Here is a 23,721-nt window from a genome sequence, read left to right on the forward strand (position 1 = left end):
TGCAGGCACACGCGAAGTGCAGTTATTGTAAACAAAAGCAGAAGATTAATTAAGCCCAGGTGGTTTTATGCAAAATATTACACAAATCGAGAGCGCAAGAAAAAAACACGTCCGTTCACTTCGAAAGATAATTTTTCACAGTTTTACATTCACAGTTTTGCATTTTCCTCTACATACAACGAACAATTATATGGATTTTTTTATAGATATGTTTCTTGTAAAAAAAAAACTTTTTAAAATTTTTTTAAATTTATTTGAACGTATTATATATTGGAATAATATTTATTAATATATTTGCCGCTATGGTGCTGAAGGCAATAACCGGAGGCATCAACGCCGTCGCGTCCCAATAACAAATTATTTTCGTTTTTAAATTACTTTTGTAAATTAAACTCACTTAATGGGCCTTGTCATTCATAAATTCTACCCTCTTCTTGCAGGATAGAAAAGCACTGAACGCGAGAAATGTTTTTATTTTTTGAATTTCCCTTCATTCTAGCTTTAAAAATATTTAAAATCAAAGCCTTAAAATTGTTCTATTCTGCAGCCCTTTACATTTTTTCATTGAACATTTATCTTATGTTAGTACTCGACCCAGTGAAAAATTCTTCTTTCACTTTTCGCTACATAATTATACCGTTAAAGGATATTACAACTTTAGCTTAATGTTTATATATACATATATGTATTCTTGATCAGCTTCAAAAACCACGTCGATCTAGCCTTTTCCGTCTGTCCGTTTCTACGCAAACTAGCCTCTCAGTTTTTAAGCTATCTGAATGAAACTTTACAGTTACTGCCACTAGTATATAAATCGGAACGGGTTGGATCGAACAACTATATCATATAACTGCCATAGGAACGATCGGAAAATTTTTAGAAACAAAAAATTATAAATATAAATATATAACCAGCTTTCACCAGATTTTCAGCATGAGATTGTTGTATTATTCTAGAGTTTTGTATTTAATTCTATGAAAATCGGGAGACTATATCGTACAGCTGCCATATACAATATATAAGGAAAATGCAACACTATGAATGTAAAACTGTACTTGTAAGACTATTAACATAACACGTTGTAGTGAATATAATGAAAGTAGGCATAACTTCGTTGTTTTTTAACATAATTATATATAGCTTATATTGTATTAATTCGTAGTGATAGAATCTGCAAGGGTATAGAAGCTTCGGCCTACCGAAGTAAGCTTCCTTTCATATTTTATATGGAGTTATGTGATTGTATAATATTTAACTTATGATAGTACTAGGCTAAATAAAAAAAATGTTTTAAAAAGTATGTAATAAAGAGCTTAGAGGCCATTCGTTTAAATGGTCTTACAATGCAAATTGATTTTTGCTAGGTGTTTGCAATTATTTGTTGAAACTAATATAAAAAAAATTTAATTAATGAAATAATGGAATTTTTATATGACGAGGTTCTAGCTTTGCAAAATTAAGTAAATTTAAAGTTCGGTATGGTTAGGTTAAATCAGCGTTTTAAAGCAGTAAGAGACAGCGAGAGGCAAATATTTTAAAACGGCTCTTCGTCAGTGCAGTTTTTAAGGCCTGTACGGGAACACGAATTAACAAATACTAGAAAGTTACGATGTTCCTGACGGCACACATTAAGTATTTTTCTAGCGGGTTGTGAAATAAGAACTGTATGGAGAGGGTAAAGTACAGTATGTTTGCGAGCGCGAAAATTTTTATTCTTTTGAGGTGTGATCGGTCTTTTCACTACTTTTTCGGCATTTTTGGAGGGCAAATGTTGCGGTCATATTTTATTGACCCGGCTCTTTTGAAACTTAAAACCATTTCAACTTTTATTGCTGGGTTTTTAACTTCAAATTGTCCCAAAACGATTGACAGCATTTTAGCAGTAGCGCCTCCCTCGGACAGCTCCAAGACGATTTAATATTATAGCCATTCGGAATACCTGTCCAAGAAACACAGATGGTTCGACAAGGGTGATTCGGTGTCCGCTTTACGACAGGACATGGTGGCACCAGTCGCTACGCCTATATACCCCTTCGGTCCACCCATCGCGTCAGTCTCGGAAGGAGCTGAGAATAACATCCAACAGGGTCTACGATATCGTCCTGACAAAAGTCTGGCGTTAAACAATAAGTTCCAGGAACATAGAGATCTCTCAGATCGTCAAGTCGAGCCGTGTAGCTGTCCCAATTTGTCCGTGCTGGCCTACATTTTTCTTATATACATATATTTATATTCAAGGTTTCCCTCTTCCCTACAAAATAATATATTTGCCAAAAAGCCAAAATATTGTATTCTCCTTTAAGCACGGTATGGATCGGGTAAAACCACGATCGAGAGGCAAAAAGTTGAAAATAGTTTGTCAGCGCCGTTTTCCAAACCTGTACGGAGACACGAAAATAAAAATACTAGAAAGTTGGAAGGCGTTAGGAGATTCTCGACGGCACACTTTTAGTATTTTGCAAGCGGCTAGCAAAAGGAATAAAAATTCGAATAAAATAGGCTGCCTCATTTGCCATTTGCCTCTAGGTCTGACTTGCACTTTCATTACATATTTTAAGTTATGGCGGGCATAACCAAAATTTGTCCAAAAGATGAATTCAGAAGTTCAGAAGAGCTGATACAGTTAATATAATTAAATTAGTAAAGGGAAACACAATATTTCGAGTTTTTGGCATATAGGCAATTCTCTAGAAAGGTGCACCGCTGCCGAAAACTTAAAATTGCTTAAAAAAAAAAATAAATTCCGAAAAAATCGAAGTCAAACACGCTTAAACGCAAATGGCATGTTTTGTTTTGATGCCAATTTCTTAAACCAAAGCATATTGCTTTGACTTTTGGTTTCTAATTTGACATAGAAAGCTCAAAGAGTCAATATAAAATGCAAAAGAACATGCGATTACCAATGTTCGTACAGTTTTAGTTTAAATTATCGCTTTCCAAAATGTCGCGTGCGACATGTTGCGTGCCACCGGGACTAAAATCGAATTTAAACAAGAAAGGAAGCTAACTTCGGCACGCCGAAGTTTATATACCCTTGCAGATAGAACTTCGATGACTTCCTGGATTTCTTCCATACAATATAAAATATATGTATATATTAATGTTAAAAAACAATGAAGTAATACCTGCTTTCATTTCATTCACCTATACACATTATATTTTCAGTTTTACATTCACAGATTGGCATTTTGGCTCCACATCTAACAATCGTTTGTATGGCACCTATGTGATATAGTAGTCCGATTTTCATAAAATTTGACAAAATTTAAGACTGATATAAAATGGCTATATCTGAAATTTAATGAAAATCTGCTGAAAAGTGAAAACGTTATAATTTTTAATTGTATTCATTTTTTGATCGTTCCTATGGCAGCTATGTGATATAGTAGTCCGGATTTTTTTATAACTACACAAAATTGTAGATTAAAATAAAATGGCTATATCTCATATTTGATGAAAATCTGGTGAAAACGGAAGAAGTTATAATCTTTAATTTTATTAACCTATTTTATTTCTTATAAAATGGCTATGTATCAAATTTGATAAAAATCTGTTGAAAACTAAAAATTTTATACTTTTTAATTGAATTAATTTCTCGATCGTTACTATGGGAGCTATATGATATAGTCGTCCAATTTTCATAAAATTGTACACAAAATTGTAGAATATTATGAAATGGCTTTATCTCAAATTTAATTAAATTCTGTTGAAAACTAAAAATGTTATAATTTTTCATGTAAAAATTTTCCGATCATTCCTATGGCAGCTATATGATATAGTCGTCCGATCCGGCCCGTTCCGACATATATACGAGCGAGAGTATATAGAAGACAAACTATACAGTTTCATTTAGATAGCTTCAAAACTGAGAGACTAGTTTGCGTAAAAACGGACAGACGGACATGGCAAGATCGACTCGGCTGTTGATCCTGATCAAGAATATATATACTTTATATAGTCGAAGGTGCCTCCTTCACTGCGTTGCAAACTTTTGACTGAAATTATAATACCCTGCACGGGTATAAAAATAACTACTTAATATTTTAAAATCAAACAAAATACATTATTAAGAGAATTCATTGCGTAATTCATTAACATTTATTTTACTACAATTTTTCATCTCGTTTCGCTGAAATCAGAGCTTAAACTGGTTTCTTGCAAATGTAACTTCTGTTTTTGTCGCGTGAGAACGCAGTACATTTTAGTGAATATCTTGAAAACAAACAAGGGTTCAAAATCAACCATAACACCAATTATAGTGCTAAGCAAGAGCTATACGTTTCAATTTTTATACGATTAAAATAAAGTCTTGGCACATGTGTTTTTTTGTTTGAATGCGTAGGAATGTCGCATTCAACACCAGAGAATTGCCCATATATATTATTTTTTAGAGAAGAAGAAAACCTTGAAGAGAAATATATATGTATAAGAAAGGTGTAGGCCGGCAAGGAAAAATAATATTAGGGCGGCTGGGAGTTGTCCTACGGGGGCGCTACTGCTAGAATGCAGGTCAATCGCTATAGGACAATTATTAATAAAAAGAAGCGATACATGTTGAAATGGTCTTTACCAACAACAACAACATTTGCCATCCAAAAGTTCCGATAAAGTAATTAAATTATATTAACTTCTAAATTCATATTTTCCGTACATTTTTGCTCATTGCGGGATCTACAATTTAAGATGTGTAAAGGAGCTGCATGTGAGAGGTAGAGGCAAATGGTCGTAAACAGTGTATTTCATAAAAAATATTTAATGTGTGCCCTCAGAAATCTCCTAACGCCACCAAACTTTCTTGTATTTTAAATTTCGCGTTTCCGTACCCGTGAAACTATTGGCCTCTTGCTTTCCCTCAGTGCATTAAAACAGTGCTCAAATGCGAACAAGATGACGATACGTCACGTCAAATCGACAGATCTACAGAAAAATACCAGGTCCCTATTTGGCGCGATAACAATAATAAACAAAAATTGTAATTAAAGACCAAGTTTTCACAATGTTCTCACAATAAAAATGTATATCGGCTGGTGATTTAGATTTATTTGCTGAAACTAAAACTCTCAAAATATTTTATAATTATGATATATAATATGCGTTAGGTGACGAAGCACTATCGCTGCAAAATTAGCTAAAAAAATTTGTTTAGTATTCATTATTAAATTAGATATGTTAAAAAATAATTTTAAGGAATTATATACATATGTAAAGGATAGATATATATATATTTTTTTTCAACATTTTTATTTTATATTTAATTATATTGTATATCTTTTTAAGTCGTTGGGAACCTATGCACATTACAAGAAAAAATCGAACAAAATAACATATTAGTTGTATTCTTCAAGGTATATACATATACATATGTACAATCTATTTTTATTATAATCTCTTCTCATAAAGATCTCCACCATCAGTTGAACGAATTTTTAAGAGTTTCATAAGGATAAAAGGAATTAGTTCAACGTTTGGTTGATGACAAAAGCATCTCTATGAAAACCGGCTATTATGAAATTATATTTTATATTTGATTAGCATGCCAAAACCATACACAGGCTTCGGGGAAAGCTATACAAATTTTTTTTATATACCCAATATTCAAGAAAGGTAAAAAAAATGTTTCTCGTATTTCGTTGTTTACCTTGTTATAAAGCTTGTACTCGTATTCTGACACGTTCCGGCAATTTGGAAATTTTCCCGCCATTCCGGAAATTACTATATCATCGCCATCTGTATCCGGATACGATCTTGAATATTTCTTGTTCTTTTTTGACTCCATATCTTTTTTTTTTCAAAAATTTAAGTATACTTTGCCTTCCCGTTTTTCAATTTATTTTAATTTTTACTTGGACTCTTCGCTTATTACTTTCACGAGAAAATCGTCTGAACGAGTTTAAATCAGATAGCAACTAGGTGTTCGTTAGTTTTCCCTTCGCTTTTATACTTACTCGGTACAATATTGCCTTCATTATCAATTCATCAATTTAAATTAATCACAAGTACTTTGACCATGCACACTTCAAAGTAATTAAAATCGTTCAATTGTATAAATAAGCTGATTGATGTTAATTTAATGAGAAATTTACAAAACATGCCTCATGGCATGCCTAATATTGTTCGCCTACCATTCAATGGATAAAGAGAAAAAACTAAAAGTTGTCTCTGACAAGCCGACTTATATTTATCCTCCCAGCTTTACCAATATTAACTTATTATAGAGTTAAATTTCTTGAAGAAGACTAGAAAATATTTTAGCTGGTGCAAATTTCCATACAAAAAAAAAAAGGAACAAAAAGAATTGAGGGATCCAAACGTGAGATCCATATTCTATGATAGGACGAACTAAAGAAGTTTATAAGGATAAATTAACATAGCGGTCATTGAATTCCTTCGAAAACAATTGCCCGAAATAAGATCGATAAACTCTAGATTATGATTGAATCGGACGCTCAGGTCATCAAAATTAATTCATTTAAAGAGCAGAAGTTCAGCGTTCAAATTGCAAGTTTTGGACCGAAAGGTTTTCATTCGATTTTTTAGTTTACGCTGTACCATGTTTGGAAATTATTAAGATCTGTTTGTAAATCCGACTGGCAAGCGCCGTCCTTGTATTGCATGCAAAACCTTAACGTCGTTAGCTAATGTGAGTACTCTGGAGTTAGTCAGAACTCTTGTCAGGTCTTTTATGTATAATGTAAACAATAAGGGACCCAACTGGCTCCCTTGTGGGACGCCAGAAGTAACCCATTCTGAGAACTTGACATCTATATATGATGATCAACTGAAAAGCCCATTAAATCCAGTTTCTTGACAAGAACAGAATTTTTAACAGGATCAAATTGTAAGAATAAGTCTCATTAAATAGATCGGCAATTGCCTTATCATTATTTATGATAGTATTTTCATATGAAAGTGAGTAAACAGTTCTTTAAGGCTTACTTTTAGTGTAAAAATAAACTAAAAAACTGTTTTGGGTCCTGTGAGATCTGGACCCTGCAACAAGTCTGTTTTATAAGACTGCGCGTTCAGGACGGTTAAGTTTTACTGAGCTGATAAATAAGAAGAAAGGGTAGAAAACACAATCAATGAAAGATAAATTCATGGCTTTGTAAAATATAATAAAATGAGCAATTAAATTCAGAACGGTCAGATATTTACTTCCATATGAGTGGAATTTCGTATGTGGTTAACTTAGGACACCGAAATATCGACAAGTCACCAATAAAATCGAGTTATGTAGAATTTTAAAATAATTTATCGTAAAATTATTTGAGAAACAATAGCCCCAGAAATGATAAAATTTCCTAGGACTACCAATTGGTCCCTTACTGAAAGTCAATTGGAAACCATTTGAATAGTGGAATGATGGTTCCAATAAATAGAAGGTTCCGAAAATGGGGGAATGTAGTAATCGGTAATATAAATGAAGCTACCATTGCAAGACAGCTTCACACAGAGGATTTCAACCTCGTCGGCTTGACACAAATACTCGTGAAGTTCGGCTGTGCAAGTCGCGAGTACGGTTGCACTGCGGTGGTGCTCCCGCAAATTGTGCGCGGTGCGTGGGTGGCGGCAGTGTCCCCTGCGCAACGGGGCGCCGACAGGCTGCGTAAAGTTGGCGGTATTACTCACTTGCAGCGTTGGGCCCCTGGCGTCCACGGAGGATCCGGTGAACCCAATCTTGAATTCCAGAGTTCTGAGTTGGCGGAGAGAGTGGTGAGAGCATTTCCCCCGACGTTCGTCATGCCTTGTTGTTTTTTAGTTTTTTCAGTTTTTTCGAGCTACCTCTCCCGCGGTAAACGTGGCTGCCCCCGCAGTTTTTTGCTAGTTAAAAGGGAGCCGGAGTCCTTGTGAAATCTTTTACGGCTTGGCAACATAACAGGTGATAGAGAAGTTACGACATTATATTCGAGTGCGTTGTCTGTGCTGCACCTTACACCACTATTCGATGCTTACATCACAATTCGGTACTTATCAGCACTAAGTTAATATTATGGCATCGAATAAATTACTTGTAGGGTAAATACCTATATGCTGCACAGAACGTAAATTCGACAAACATTTGCTTAATATTGTTTAATAAGTATACTATAAGATCGTCTTCTAAATTAATAATTTATTTTTTTTTATTTATGGACGTTGATGCACTACAGTCTGTACATACAAGTGGCCCGTATGAAACCAAGTACGTGCCTGTTGGGTTAACTGTTAGTAAGCGCGATAGGAAATATTGAAAAGAAAACGAGGAAATTAGCTACTGGCGTGCTGCCAAATTGCTAGCCTGCAAGTTTACTACGTGTGTTAGAATTAAAGTTTTTAGTTTTGGTAGGCTATCCACGTTTGAGATTAATGTGTACAAATCATTATAATTTGCAAACAAAACTCTAAGAGGTTCATGCAAATACAATGGTGCAATACCAAAGGAATATAGCATCTGATTGATCTGACTCAACAAGTCAGCACTTTCCACGACAACATGAATGAGGTTGTAGATAAAGGTAATGCCAAGCATAGTTATGCGGTTGGCTCAGGATGTAAGTTAATTAGGAGGAGTCCATTAGTGTAAGAAGGTAATCTTTGATTTGCATCACAACTTAAACCGCGTAAAGCGAAGGACTTTTCCGCTCTCTTTCTGAGCTCGCTTAGTTCCTTTGTCCACCACGGTGGGTACTGCTTCTTCGAGAATGAAATCTTACATGTCTCTTGGAAGACGTTGTTCAGGATGTTCGTGAGGTCCTCCACCTCCTTGTCGAGTGCCTTTGAGGTGGATTGTATCTTGGTTCTCCTGCCGTTTAATTTAGATTGAACAATTTCGCTGAATTTGTTTTAATTCGTCTTACGGGGGTTTCTCCTTGGTACCTGTTTGTTTACTGGTACCGTTAGGTCAAAAAAAATGTACCTATGTTCTGAGAGTGTGAGTGTTCTGTCGATACACTCCAGTTCTCAACCCTGTATTTATCGTGTTCGATTTGCATGGTGAGATCTAACACTTCCTCCCAACCTTGAAAATTTTCCGTGCTTGGAAAGATGAATGTCGGCGTATTACCCTTGTTACATACCGTAACGTTTCTACATATAATACTATCAAAGAGTGACTCACCTCTTTCATTGTTTTTTGAACTTCCCCAGAGCGTATGCCTCGTATTCGCATCATACCCAAGCACCAGGGTCGTCCTCATTTCTTCGGCCCTTTGCAGCAGCTTGACTACCGGCTCAGGCGGGGCCGGTTCGTCATGGGCCATGTATGCCGATGCAATCATGATTCCGCTCCTATCCGCCGCCACGAATCTGGCCACTTCTAGGTCAGGTGTGCTGAGATTGGGACAGCGAAAAGCATTAAAATGATTCTTAATTACTATGCAAGCTCTCGACCTACCATTCGAGTTTGTGCACAGTAGTGTGTATACTTGGATCCTTAGTCCGGCGACTTGCCCGTCCCTGGTCCAAGGCTCCTGTATCAAACCGATGTCGCTATCCCTCTCCCTTAGAAGGATCGTGAGATTTGCTGAAGCGTGCGAGCTGCGCTTCAGATTAATCTGTACGATGTTCGACATCGATGTTGGTGGGGGTGGCGTCAGGAGATTTGTCGTCGATGACCATGTTGTCCAACAATTTGCTGGTGTCATCGACCTCCTCCTTTATTTTGGACTTCCTGATGCCGTACCGGACCTTGTGATCATTGGCCTCCAGCTGAGGCAGGCAGCGCTGGTTTAGCAGCAGAAGAAAAGGTTGGCTCACCTTCGTCTCCTGTTCAGCTTTGATGATAGTCCAGTCCTCTGTATGGACGTTCTGGGGGTTCTGGGGTTCTGGGTCCTCAAAAATGGCAATCACCCTGGCGTGGTCTGTTTGCCCCTTCGGTGACCAGATGCGAGCTCTGTGTCTCTTTGGGATCTCCCTGGCGTGGTCGAGCCTAATCTTAAAGCCAGCTCAAGTGTCGCTAATCTTAGCCACACAATCCGCAAGGATGCTCCGGGAGAACCCGTAGACAAATCTGATGACCCGGTGCCCCCTGATCACGTCGGAGGAGTCGAATGAGGGGATGGGACAGGTCGGCATGCTAACCAACCATGACGGCCAACTTGGCCTCAATCTTCTCCCACTTCTCCGACAGCCGGCGACCGTCGTCATGGTGCTTATCCACCAGAGCCATAGCCAGACTTTCTCTGGCCACCACGCTAAACTTCTTTGCCTTGCTGACAAAGTTTGTGGATCTCGGCTTGCCCTGTGGGTCCTTCGCCCTCTTAGGTGTGCTCTCGCTCACTTTCTGTGAACGAATGCGCGTAGCCATTGAGGGCTGGAACGCCGTTTTATATGCCTCAAATTCCTAGATTTTCGCAAGGAATTTGGCCTTGTCCTCGGCGTCCCGAGGTTCGGACTTGCCCTAAGCCGCGTTCTTGGCTATCTTGCCGAGAATAAAGCGGGCTCTGTTGACCCTCGACCGATGGTTTTATTAAGCGAAGATCAACAACAACAAATCTTTTGGAGCTCTCTTCCTATATTATAAAGGGCTTCCATTATAATTTCCAAGTGATTTCTTAATTGGATTTCAAGTTATCGGAATGGCTGGATGCGAAAGTTCCTCTTTAAGAATAAGTTATCTAATATTCTAACATCTGCATCAAGCTTTGAGCGCCATATAAGGACTTCGCCTGCCAGTCGGGTTGGATTGGAAATTGAGCTGACTCAACAAGTCAGCACTTTCCCCGACACCATGAATGAGGTTGTATATAAAAGTAAAGCCAAGCATATTTCTGCGGTTGGCTAAGGATGGTAAGTTAGTTAAGAGGAGTCCATTAGTGTATCAAAATTTAAACCGCGTAAAGCAAAAAGTATGAAGTTCTTTTGAACCGATTCAATGCGTTTACGAAGTATTCCATACTGAGAGCTTCAAGCGCAACATCCATATTCTAATATAAGACGAACTAAAGAAATATATAAGGTTTTAGTAACATAGGGGTCATTGAATTCCTTCGACCACCGTTTAATAAATCCAACCACAACCCTGGCTCTATACACCATAGACGAAATATAATCGATAAATTCACGTTTAGGGTACAAGCGACCGCCCAAATCATCTACGCTCTTTTCAAACAGCAGCAGTTCAGCGTGTAAGTAGCAAGTTTACGAACGACACGAGAGAATGTCATTAATAAATTTTAGAAGACGGCGGCAATTTGGATCCCCGACCCTACCACTCTTTCACACAGAGGCGACAAAAAAGGAAGATGCCCCAAGTGACAACATTCAGACTTTTCAGACGAAACTTGAATGTATTGAAGACAACGCCAGGCAAATAGGAGGAAACCTTATAATAGCAGGAGACTTTAACTCAAGGGCTCAACTGGCATCAACTGACTCTCGAGGCCGTAGAGTCCTAAATATGGCTGCAAGTATCGGAATGCTAACAGGAAATGAAGGGGCAATACCGACATTCTATCGAGTAGGGAACAAGGGCACAATCCCCGACATAGCCCTAGTGGCAGAACACTGCGCCAACGCCGAAAACGGAAGTGACCATAACTATATAACGTTTAACACAGCAGAAAACAAAATGACTACAGTAAGACCAACAAGAAAATTATGGAACGTTAACCACAAGGCTGATACAAGAAATTGCCGCAAGGCAGAACCGACAGAGCGGCGGTAACGCAGTTAGCAACAACCTGGCAATCATAAAACAGGCCTGCAACGCTGCAATGCCAAAAAAGGGCAATTCTCGAAGACAAGGACAAGAAGCGTATTGGTGGACAGAAGAGATAAAAGCTCTTAGAGAAGCGTGTATTAAAAACAGACGCCGCCTCACGAGGGCTAGAGGAAGGGGGATTCTCACAGAACCTAATGACGAATTTAAGAAATCCAAGAAGGACTTAAATGCTGCCATCCGGAAGAGCAGAACGGAAAAATGGCAACGCCTCTGCAACGACGTCAACTCTGACTCATGGGGGCTAGGGTATAAAATCGTGATGAAGAAGCTGAGAACAAGAAGCACAACACCAGAACTAAATGAAGACCATACAGTCAAAACATTATTCCCCACTCATACAAACAGTAAAGCGAGAACTTCTCCACCAAAAGCAGAACAGATCGAACTCTTCGCAGTGGACGAGCTACTGAAAGCGGCAAAAACCTTAAAAGGGAAGAAGGCTCCAGGGTCCGACAACATCCCAGCAGAGGTCCTAAAAGTGATCGCGGAGAGCAGACCCCAAATCCTGCTGGATATGTATAACGATTGCATTAACAGCGGGAAATTCCCCGACATCTGGAAGAGGCAACGATTAATTCTCATAAGTAAGGACAAAGGAGATCCCCTAACCCCATCAGCTAATCGACCACTATGTATGCTTGACACTACCGGGAAGCTACTAGAGAAAATGATTAAGCCACGCCTATCAGCAGCGATCGAAAGAGGTGGGGGTCTTTCACCGATACAGTATGGCTTTAGGCCAGGCAGGTCGACCATTGGAGCAATCCAAGAAGTCGTCAACCAAGCGCTCAGCAGCCAACAAGGCAACCACTTCTCGAGGCCGGTAGTTCTCCTAGCAACACTGGATGTTAAAAACGCATTCAACAGCGTTAAATGGGACAACATAATTGATGCCTTGATCTCAGGATATCTGATGCGGATAATACAGAGCTATCTTGAGAACCGACGACTACTGTACCAAACAAAAGCAGGAGAGAAATGTATAGCGATAACTTCAGGAGCGGCACAAGGATCAATACTTGGACCGGAGCTTTGGAACATCAGCTACGATGAAATTTTTCACCTAGACATCCCTGAGGGCACGACTATAATGACACGTGTAAAAAGCTGGCTGAACTCACACGACCTGAAACTAGCGGACGAAAAGCAGACCTACAATTCGCCAGCAGAAAAAGGATCCCTCTAGAAATAGACATGAGAGTTTGAGAGACTTTAATAAGGACGCAGAAGATTATAAGGTACCTAGGAGTTAGACTGGACTCAAAATTGACATTCAATGCACACATACAAGAGACGAAGAAACGGGCGACCGAGACTACAAAGGCGCTTAGCAGACTCATGGCAAACGTGGGCGGCCCCTTACAATCAAGGCGGAAACTCTTAATGGAGATAAATCACGCAATCATGCTGTACGGGTGAGAGGTCTGGACAGGCACCCTTGAGACAACCTGCAGGTCAAAACCTCTACTGGAGGTGCACAGAACCATGGCTCTACGAATCGCGAGTGCATATCGAACGGTATCCGGCCCTGCTGCACTAGTAATTGCATGCGCCATACCAATCGACCTATTGGCCAAAGCGCGAAAGATGGGCAGCCGAAGCAAGGGGAAGATGGACAGCTAGACAGCTTGGTACGAAAGGAAACACGGAGATGTGGATTACTACGTCACGCAGATGCTGACAGGCCATGGCTACTTTGCCGCCTTTCTGCACTCTATAGGGAAAAGAACCAACGCCAGATGTGAGTATGGAGACGCGTTGATGGACAGTGCTGAACACACCATTTTCCACTGCAAGAAATTCGGACCTGCGCGGAACTGCCTGGAAAAAGCTGTTGGGGCAATAAAGGCAGGAAATATTGTCACGAAGATGATAGGCAGCGAAGACCATGGAAACACATCGCAGGATTCGTGGAGAACACTCTCAGATCTAAGAAGCAAGATCTGGACGAATTAACTGGGTAATCTGGACGCAGAAAGATGATGAGAGCGCATTGCGCTAAATTGGCGCCACCTTGAAGTAATGCGAAAGCTGTTCCGAGGTGGGAACACGGCCAAATGCGAGGGGGGGTTTAGTGGGTGCAAGCCCACGGCAATAGGGAAGATGCGTTAGGCATTCCCCCTCCTCAACACAAAAAATAATAAAAAAATAATTAGTATTATTAGTGAACAGTGCCACCCACCTCTTCTCGATGCGACGTCCAATCGTCACGTGCAACGGTCTAAAATAATCCAAGCCCGTGTGCTTGAATGGCCATCCGTTGGCTTTCAGTCGGTCTTCTGGCAAGGGACCCATTATTGGCTGCATCGGTTGAGCCCTCCGGAGCTTGCAAATCTGGCAGTCAGCCACCACTTTCCGTATCAGCCTCCGTAAGTTCGTTATCCAGAACTTCTTCTGCTTCTTCTTCTCGCCTATGGTCGCATTGTGGTTCTGATGCCCCATCTTCTCGTGGTAGTGGTGTACTACAATCTCCGTCAGCGTGTGTCTGTGGGACAGTATAATTGGGCGCCACACAAGCAGCGGCGTCGATCCTTCCCCTTACACGCATGACTCCATCGTCGTCGAAATACGGGGACAGCCCTCGCAGTTGGTTGCCTTCTTTTGAGATCCTTTCAGCTTTGTCCCAATCTTCTCCGGAGAACGTTTCACTTTGCGCCTGCCGGATCAATATGTGCTCCGCGTTGGCGGCGTCGTCGGACAAATCTAAGGACCGAAGCCGTGGCCGAAGCCAGCCGGTTGTAGTTGTAATGAAAACCTTTGCAAAGATATAACAAATCCGTTTGCAGTCACTAACGCAAACTCACATGGCATCTCTTCCTCGTCGGTGGCTCTCGTGCAGCCACTACAACTAGAGAAGCTCTTCGGCCAATTCTCTTCCGGTTCCTGTATGAACGTCGGCCCGCGTAGCCATCGTGATCCTTGACCGAGGTCCACATGGCGCTGCGGCCTGGTCGAGTTGTCTGCTACGTTCTCGGCAGTTGGTATCCATCTCCATTGTGATACTTCCGTCGACTCCAGGATTTCTGCCACCCGGTTTCCAACAAACTGTTTATACCGCCGGTGGGTGCTGCTTATCCAGTGCAGCACTGTTTTGGAATCCGTCCCAGCACGGCCGCCTGTAGTTCCAATCTCGGGACTGACATTGTCCTCATCTGAGCACATTTCGTTTTGGAACATACGAAATGCACCCGCACATCGTCGTTTGCGTAGGTGGCCCGCCAATACGCCGTCGCAGCAAACGCCGACTGGCTGGAGTAAACGAAAACATGCAGCTAGAGTCCTCGTACTCGTCTAGTACCCAAATAGTAGCGTGGACATCGGAACTCCTTCACATAGCTCATCTCTTGTCGCCAGCTCTCAAATGCCGTGGCTAGCTCGCCTGGCAATGGCTCATCCCATGTGACTCCTTTCTGCCAAATCTCTCGCATAAGTAGCTTGGCGGTTACCATGTAGCAGCTTAAGAACCCAATCGGATCAAACGTGGACATCACCAAGCTGAGGAACTCCCTCTTGGTAGGGACGCGTTCCCCCGTCATCACTCTGCTGGGAACCCGATGGTACTTTACGCTGAATCTAAAGTCATCTGTAGCCGGATGCCAATAAATGCCTGTTGAGAAATTAATCGGTCGTTAATTATTACTTCTATACTTGTTATTATTTTACATATTATCGTACCTAGTTTAATGAACACAATTGTCTTGTTTACAACATAAAGCTTTAAGCTCACACTCATAACCAAAATGCAGTATATGTGCATGAGTATTGGCACATCACGCGATCTTTATTTTTCTGCTGCACGTTTCTATATTTTCGCCAGTTAGATCTAGTTGGAATTTACCAGCAACCGCTCGCTTTTCGCACCCGCCTATAAAACCTATTCTAGAACGCTACATGAATTAATAAACATAAAACACCTAAGACAAATCCAATACAGTCCACTGCATTTATAATCATAACAAATTTTGGTCCGTTCGAGTAGACGGATAACCGCGATTGCTTTTATGTTTATTTTCGTAAATAATAAACCACAGATAAAGACTTTTCTTCGTAATGAACCCAATAATGCATCGGACGATTCAACAACGTGGTGCCTGCAAGGGGCAAATAACTCGCACCCTTAACAGCGCTACAGAGTTTTTACAGAGATGTAAAAACGTTTAGTATCAACTTTCGACCACTTTATGGAGCTCTCCGAGGACTTAGTAGAATAAAACATGGAGGAGGGATATGAAGACCCTGGCTTGGATATACCCGAATATGAAGACAAGTTCTACAGCGCGCACGCTATTTTTAGTAAAGCCAAAGAGATGGGAGGGATGGGAGATGGACGAGATGGGAGGGCAAGATTATGGCCAAGACCAGTCTAACATTTTGCTCTCAAGTACAGTGGAACGTCTATTTGAGGGACAAAACCAACTATTGGAACAAATTCATTCCTCATCGGGAGCAACTGACCAAGGTTTGAGAAAATTCGGATTCCCACATTTTCTGGAAAATACGAGGATTGGATCCAGTTTAGTGATCTGTTTCTAAGCTCAGTAGACAATAACAACAAGCTTTCCAAGTGCCAAAAGTTTCATTATCTGAAATCATATTTGGATGGTGAAGCCCTGTCCCTAATTAAACATATTGCCGTTTGTAATGATAATTACCAAGACGCATGGGAGAAATTGGAAAATCCTTATAACAAGAAAACGCTCATCGCTCGAACTTTTGTTCAGAAGTTTCTGTCGTTGCCTACCGCTAACAATTCGAATATCGCTGAGTTACGTAATGTAATTGACTCTGCCGACGAATGTATTCGTGGCCTACACGCGCTGAACTGCGACAGCCGTGATGTATGGCTAATTCATATTTTGCTCTCAAAATTAAGTTCTGAAATCAAACAGGCTTGGGCCAACTGTAATACGTCGGTCAAAGAAGAGGTCACCATAAATGATTTATTTAGTTTCTTTTTTGCTCATTGTGATACTTTGGAGTCTTGTCAGGAGTTACACGTAATACAACCGTCAAGACCAGTCCAGAGTAAACGCCGCCAAGTTGCCTATCATGCAAGTGGATCAAATCAGCAGTCCCGCGAATGTATTTATTGTCAAGGTCAGCACAATATATATGCATGTGCTGAATTCAAAGCTCTAGATGTACTAGACCGCCGCACCTTCGCCAGGGATACTAAGCTATGTTTCAATTGCCTGAGTCGATCTCATCAAGTCAGGGATTGTAACTCATCGAACACTTGTCGTCAGTGCAATGCTAAGCACCACACTTTAGTTCATCCGGTTGAATCAAGATCGGTTCCTTTGGCTCCTGCTCATCTGTCTACTGCTGAAGTCAATACGATTGATCAAGTTGCTGATACCGCCGCTGTTAGTCATCACACTCTGGAGAGGGCTAACAATCAAACCATACTGCCAACTATTCTGGCCAATGTAATCGACATATGGGGCAACAGGACCACATGTCGGTTATTGCTCGATACTGGATCGACAATAACTATGGTAGCCGAGTCGTTCATCCAAAGGATAGGAATTTCACGCACGCATGCTCGCATCTCTGTGGCTGGATTAGGTGCTAACCCGGCTGGTGTTAGCCGAGGACGTGCCAGCTTTACTCTGCTCTCAAGAACTACTACTGCAACCCTGGAGATCTCTGGTCTAATTATGAGTTCTCTGACTTCTTTGATTCCAGGTCAACAGGTCAAGTCCAGCTCTCCTATCTGGAAAACGATTTGCAGTCTTCCATTGGCTGATCCAACGTTTGGAGCTCCGGGAAAAATCGACGCTGGCCGCTGATCAACTGTGGAGCTATATACTGGAAATCGTCGAGAGTTTGGTATTGAATACCCCATCGCACTACACTCTAATTTTGGTTGGGTTATTACAGGCAACTTCAACGATTGCACCGAATCATGGACGCACGCACAAGCCCACCACGCGTACAAAGATTTGGATTCGCTAGTTCGATCATTCATGGATATGAAACAAGTTCATCCAAGTAAAGCAACGATAGACTCCAGTGATCCTGCAGAACAACACTTTCTGGCAACGCATGCTCGCAGAGATGATGGTGTATACATTGTTCAGTACTCATTTAAGGAGCCCATTACGCCAATTGGATCAACGTTGCCACAGGCTTTAAACCGCTTCGCCGCTTTAGAGCGGAAATTTCGGAAATTCCCTGGACTCAAACAACAATACGTAGATTTTATGGATGACTATTTGAAAAGAGGACACATGGAACTGATACCTGCAGCTGCAGCGGCTGAGGATTCAACATATTGCAACTATTTGGCGCACCATGCAGTGTTTAAACCAGATAGTACTACCACACGTTGCCGAGTGGTATTTGACGGCTCAGGAAAGGATTCCACGGGTTAATCGCTCAATTCGCGGCTTCACATAGGCCCATCTATTCAAAGGGATTTAATTGGAGTATGTCTTCTTTTCCGTCAGCATCTTTATGTATTTTGCGCTGACATCGAAAAGATGTTCAGAGGAATTTTGGTCTCAGACGAGCATACGCAATACCAACGTATAGTTTGGAGGAAGGAGGAGAACGCTCCACTGGATCACTATCGATTGCTGACCGTCACATACGGATTAGCTTTATCGCCGTTCTTAGCCGTCAGGGTTCTTAAGCAGCTTGCGATCGACTATGCAGATTTGTATCCGAACGCTGCAGTCATTCTTAACAGAGGCGCTTACGTTGATGATATTTTAACTGGATGCGATAAAATTAAGGATCTCATTGCACTCAAAGATGAACTAATTCTACTTCTGAGCAAAGCTCAATTCAAACTTCGAAAGTGGAGCTCAAACTGTTACGCATTCTTAAAGTCATACCCACAAGAGAATTGTGATTATCTTCTTGACGCTTTCGAGCAGGAAACTTCTGAACGAGTTATTAAAGTTTTGGGACTATGCTGGAAACCAAGAACTGACTATATCTCCTTCAAGTTAGAAACCCCTAGAATCACAACAACTTTAACCAAACGCACTTTGCTTTCTGAACTAGCCAAGATCTACGATCCGCTGGATTTGATTGCGCCCACAACTGTGTTGTTGAAGATTCTCTTTCAAGATAGCTGGCTGAGTTCTGTCAAATGGAATGAGATATTGCCTTCGCAATTATGCACACGGTGGCAACAGTTCGTATTTCAAATGCACGTATTGGAAACTTGTCGAGTGCCTCGTTACATAGCAGCGCCACACCAATCAATTGAACTGCATGGATTTGCGGATGCCTCATCTCAGGCATCATCTATAGTCGCGTCGAGGTCAATAATGGATATGCAGTGAAGCTAATAATGGCAAAAACTCGCGTGGCTCCTATTAAGCCTATTTCCATTCCTCGACTTGAGCTAAACGCAGCCCACTTATTCTCAAAATTGATTTCACTGGTTAAGCAATCACTAACTATCCCTATTTCCAGAATCAATTGTTGGTCAGACTCTGAAATAGTCTTACATTGGCTATCATCATCTTCACGGACTTGAAACACATATGTTTGCAATCGCACTGCTGAGGCATGTCCACGAAGCATCTGTCAGCATATTAGAAGTGGCGATAATCCTGCTGACTGCGCATCGCTAGGACTATTTCCAAAGGACCATAAAATCTGGTGGAATGGACCAGCTTGGTTATCTCAGTCACGTTCAACTTGGCCACCCGTTAAGGCTAAGTTTGTTTTGTCGACAGAAGAACAGACATGCTTAGAGGCAAAGGCCGAGCCAAAGGTTAATCTACACATTTCCGATGACGGAAATGAGCTAACCTGTATGATCAACAAAGCATCCTCATGGTCTCGTTTATTGAGGACTCTAAGCTACTGCATTCGTTTCGTCCATCGCCTTCGTAGAAGGAATCAACTTTCGGTGTTCCAGTCGGCGTGGGAACTACAATACGCAAGATCTAGAATTTTCACCCACGTTCAGAAGGAGTTTTTTTAAATGGAATACAAGCAGTTAAGCACCGAACAGCCATTGTCAAAGAAATCTAAGTTGATTCGATACAACCCTTTTATAGACGAGCAGAACGTAATGCGAGTTGGTGGTCGCATAGACAATTCTATGGCTAATTATGATGCAAAACATCCCATAATTCTGCCTAAGGAATCTCCCATTGCTGCTCTACTTGTTCGATATCAACATGCTGCCTCGCTACACCCTGGAGTAGAATAAAAGTTTCACAGTTTACGACACGATATTAGATTCTAGGAGCCCGAAACCTCGTCCGCAAAACCATATTTAATTGCAGAACTCAGCGCAGACACACGAGTTCTATACTTATGGCTGATTTGCCCAACTTCCGAGTTCAACCCGCCCGTTGTTTTCTGCACACTGGCTTGGATTATGCTGGACCTGTCACAATTAAAGTATCTACAGGTCGGACACCAAAATTTGGAAAGGCTTGGTTTGCAATTTTCGTTTGTCTATGTACAAAAGCTATACATATTGAATTGGTCAGTGATTTGACAACATCCGCTTTTATAGCCGCCTTTAAACGATTTTGGGCTCGACGTGGGAAAATATCAGATTTATATTCGAACAATGGTACTACGTTTCATGGGGCTAAACGAGAATTAGATGAAATGCAACGGATCGCAATTACCCAAAGTCAAAATGAAGAGATTTCAAGCTTCTTCTCGACTCATGAAATTAATTGGCAATTCATCCCGCCTTCTGCACCCCATTTTGGAGGGATTTGGGAAACTGGAGTGCGATTTATAAAGATGCACCTAACACTAGTTACTGGCAGCAGTGCATTAACATTCGAGGAATATTCGACCCTGTTAATTCAGATAGAAGGACTTCTGAATTCTCGTCCTTTGTGCGCACCCAGCGATCACAGCCTTAACCCGCTATCCCCTTCTCATTTTCTAACAGGTCAGCCTCTTACTTCGGTACCGGAGCCATCTTTCCTGGATGCACACATTGACAGACTGCAGCGCTGGAGACAATTGCAGGCCAAGGTTCAAGGGTTCTGGAAACGCTGGAACTTAGAGTATCTCAGCACTCTTCAAACTCGCACGAAATGGCAACAAGATGCTCCAAAAGTTGCATTGGACACCCTTGTGGTGTTAAAGGAGCCGAATCAGCCGCAAGCAAGTGGCTGTTGGGAAGAGTTATTGAGGTTCATCCTGGCCAGGATCAGAGGGTTCGTGTGGCCTCAGTTAAAACTGCCAGAGGAAATTACAAGCGCCCCATAACAAAAATAGCTGTGCTTCCTTTGAACTGAACCGTCGTTCAGAGAGGCCGGTATGTTGAGGAATTAATCGGTCGTTAATTATTACTTCTTTACTTGTTATTATTTTGCATATTATCGTACCTAGTTTAATGAACACAATTGTCTTGTTTACAAAATAAAGCATTAAGCTCACACTCATAGCCAAAATGTAGTATACATATGTGCATGAGTATTGGCACAACACGCGATCTTTATTTTTCTGCTGCACGTTTCTATATTTTCGCCAGATAGATCTAGTTGAAACTTACCCACAACAGCTCGCTTTCGCACCCGCTTATAAAACTTATTCTAGAACGCTACATGAATTAATAAACATAAAACACCTAAGACAAAAACAATACAGTCCACTGCATTTATAAACAATGCCCAATACCTTCTGCTCGGATTCGGTCCAGTCGACGTTCTCGTTGGTGCCTAGCGGATTTAAGGCTCTGACCAATCTCGCCGAGCTGGTAGAAAACCGACACAGATGAAACCCGGCACTTGCGTGTATCTCGCTTACTCGTTTTGAGACGGCTATAGCTTCATACTCGTCTGCGAAGCTGTCTACGTAATCGTCCATTTAGTGGTACTCATTAATAGCCATGACCGCCCGGGGATCAGTGCGCACGTTCCTTGAAGCATTTACTGTCTTCACGTGCTGCGCTAAGCATGGCGAACAAGCTGCTCCAAACGTCATAACTGTCATCTCGGGTCTTTCCAGCCATCTCCGTGCCTCCACAAGAATCTCTGGGCGCATCTATCTTGTGGGTGCATCAATACCTGGTTGAACATCTTCTTGATCTCCGCACAGACTCCCACGGCTCCTTCCCTAAAGTGGAAGAGAAAAGCCGGGAGTGACTTGTAGTTCTAGGGGCCTTTTAGTAGTGCTGAATTCAGGGATAGGCAGTCCAATAAGGATCCTTGGCACTGCATTGCTGTACGGCTTCACTGGTGTGCGTGAGCTCGCCCTTGCCGTCTTGACTTCTTCCCGACGTAAGCTCTGCATTGGAAGACTCAGGTTGCTTACTGCGTACACGTTCCTTAAACCGTGCCGCTTTGGTTAGCTCGCTCCACTGATCTGCAGGCTAACCATCCTCGTAGACTCTCTGGCGGACTTACCGCCAAACCACTGCACGTTTAGCTGTCGATTCTCACCCTTTAGGTGTAGGCTTCGGACGAACTCGTCGTCTATGAGCTGGGGCTATCTGGGGCTATCGGCTTCGTCATGCAGCAGGTTGTGATGCTTCTTCTGGCATCCGTATACGTTGCACTTACGGCTCCTCTTGCAGAACCGTACGATGTGCCCAGTTTCAAGGCACGCGAAACAGATCAGACGCTTATTGAATTCCATTCAATCCTTGATGGCGTGTTGCCCTTCACACATGAGGCAACCTTTGGGATGGTCATTATACCCCTTCTGTTCCATGTCTTCCTGCTCGCCTTGAATTCCATCGCGACCGCGTACCTGGCCCAGTTCAACCTCTTACTTAGGGGCAATTTGGCGATCAGCTCCTCCATCAGGGTGGGATTTCCTATATGTTGATCGCCGCTGTCGGTTGACTGTAGAAACGCTGCAAGATTGCTCACCCTCGAGGCGAACAATACAATCCTGTCTATTTGTGCTCTTGAATTGGCTGTAGCTCCCGCACGCTCTCCAGATGGCTTCGGATCAATTGCTCCGGACGTCAATATCAAAAGTGAAGCTGTTCCATTACGGCCTGTACGTTGTTGGGATGAATAAGCAGTGATTTGACTGCCGTACTCGCTTCACCCTTCAACGCCTTCACTAGCCTTTGGTTATTTTTGAATGCTGTACACTGATACACCGCCGTCGTCTCCAAGAACGCACACTGGAATATTGGCCATTCCTCTGGCTGACCCTCGAACTCTGGAAGAATCTACGTGGCATTCATTCATTGGCCACACCCGCTGTTCCATAGGATCCGGGTGATGGCGTCGGTACGGCGAACCTGCGTTGTGGCTCCCCTGGTGCGTGCACATAACATCGTTCTGGCTGCACCGAGGCCGTCACGCAACATGGCGGCGAGTAGTTTACAGTTGTACAGTCTGTCCGTGTGACTCGTTGCCCTATTGCCGCATTACTACTCAAATATGGCGGCAAGCTTCCACTCAATTGTGGCGGCAGATTTGCACTCAAGAGCTTCCTTACCGTTGCGCTCAAACATGGCGCTTCTCCTAGCGGTGTATTCGCCGAACCGTTCACTCTGACGCCGGCGGGCGCCGCAAGTCCTTCATTTGCCTTGCCTGTAGGAGCTCCTTCTTTAGATTTGCGATCCTTGCCATGAGCTTCGCAATCTGTGAAGTCGTGGGGTCCACATCCTGTCCTTGCGCTTCCGCCTAGGCAGGTCCAGTGGTGCGTTTTACCCTGATTCCTTCCTGTGGAGTCCGTGACCGCTGTGGGCCACCATCTGCATAAGCCAAGCTGGTCAGTGTGCCGGATGCTGCAGATGTGGTCGTAGCTGCGGTAACCTCAGGTTGATTAAGTCTGGGGCTCCGTCTGCGTGAATGTGTCGTCGGCATGTCACGCGATAAGCTGTGTACGTGTGTTCCCAAATGCCGTTAGAGTTCCGACTCTAATGCGAATTAAGATTGCGAATAAAAGAAATGACGCCGATCTAAGTCCCGGGAGTTGCGTCCAACGCTAAGGGCTCTACCGAAAAAAGAAAATACCATATCTTGTAGCGTATCCAACACTTGAACTTAAAGCGTGGTAATGAGCTAGTGAGTGTGTTTTTTATTCTGTTGAGGAATACAAACTTAGATTTAACCTTA

General features: G+C 42.1%; 2 protein-coding genes across 6 annotated transcripts in view; both read right to left on the reverse strand.

The window, feature by feature from the left end:
* FASN3 (Fatty acid synthase 3) overlaps positions 1–5,908 on the reverse strand; it is a 46,696-nt gene extending 40,788 nt beyond the window's left edge. For 2 of the 5 annotated variants that reach the window (XM_086839340.1, XM_086839329.1), the window contains exon 1: positions 5,639–5,908. Coding sequence is in view for 3 of the 5 variants with exons in the window: in XM_086839329.1 (XP_086695455.1) it covers positions 5,639–5,776 (138 nt within the window). In the remaining 2 variants the exon portion in view is untranslated. The remainder of the gene's footprint in view (positions 1–5,638) is intronic. The other 3 variants (XM_086839356.1, XM_086839363.1, XM_086839350.1) reach the window with 2 other exon arrangements.
* A 3,197-nt stretch (positions 5,909–9,105) lies between these two features.
* LOC147644877 (uncharacterized) lies at positions 9,106–14,552 on the reverse strand. Its single transcript, XM_086839496.1, has 3 exons — positions 13,884–14,552; positions 9,374–10,758; positions 9,106–9,309 (listed from the first exon to the last, which is right to left on the reverse strand). The coding sequence occupies exons 1-2, from the start codon at positions 14,141–14,143 to the stop codon at positions 10,689–10,691; spliced, it is 330 nt and encodes a 109-aa protein (XP_086695622.1). The 5' UTR covers positions 14,144–14,552; the 3' UTR covers positions 9,106–9,309; positions 9,374–10,688.
* Between the last annotated feature and the right edge of the window lie 9,169 nt (positions 14,553–23,721).

Source organism: Drosophila serrata, unplaced genomic scaffold (assembly GCF_035046125.1).
Source record: "Drosophila serrata isolate PLE 108 unplaced genomic scaffold, ASM3504612v1 contig_74, whole genome shotgun sequence".
Taxonomy (NCBI): Eukaryota; Metazoa; Arthropoda; class Insecta; order Diptera; family Drosophilidae; genus Drosophila; species Drosophila serrata.

Excerpts from the sequence above, each read along its gene's own strand:
- LOC147644877 (XM_086839496.1), bottom strand. The coding sequence starts at position 14,143 with ATGGGGCATCAGAACCACAATGCGACCATAGGCGAGAAGAAGAAGCAG. Across the intron at positions 10,759-13,883 it reads GGACGTCGCATCGAGAAGAG|CCAACCGCAGAAATATGCTT; the intron begins GTGGGTGGCACT and ends TACCATCCTTAG.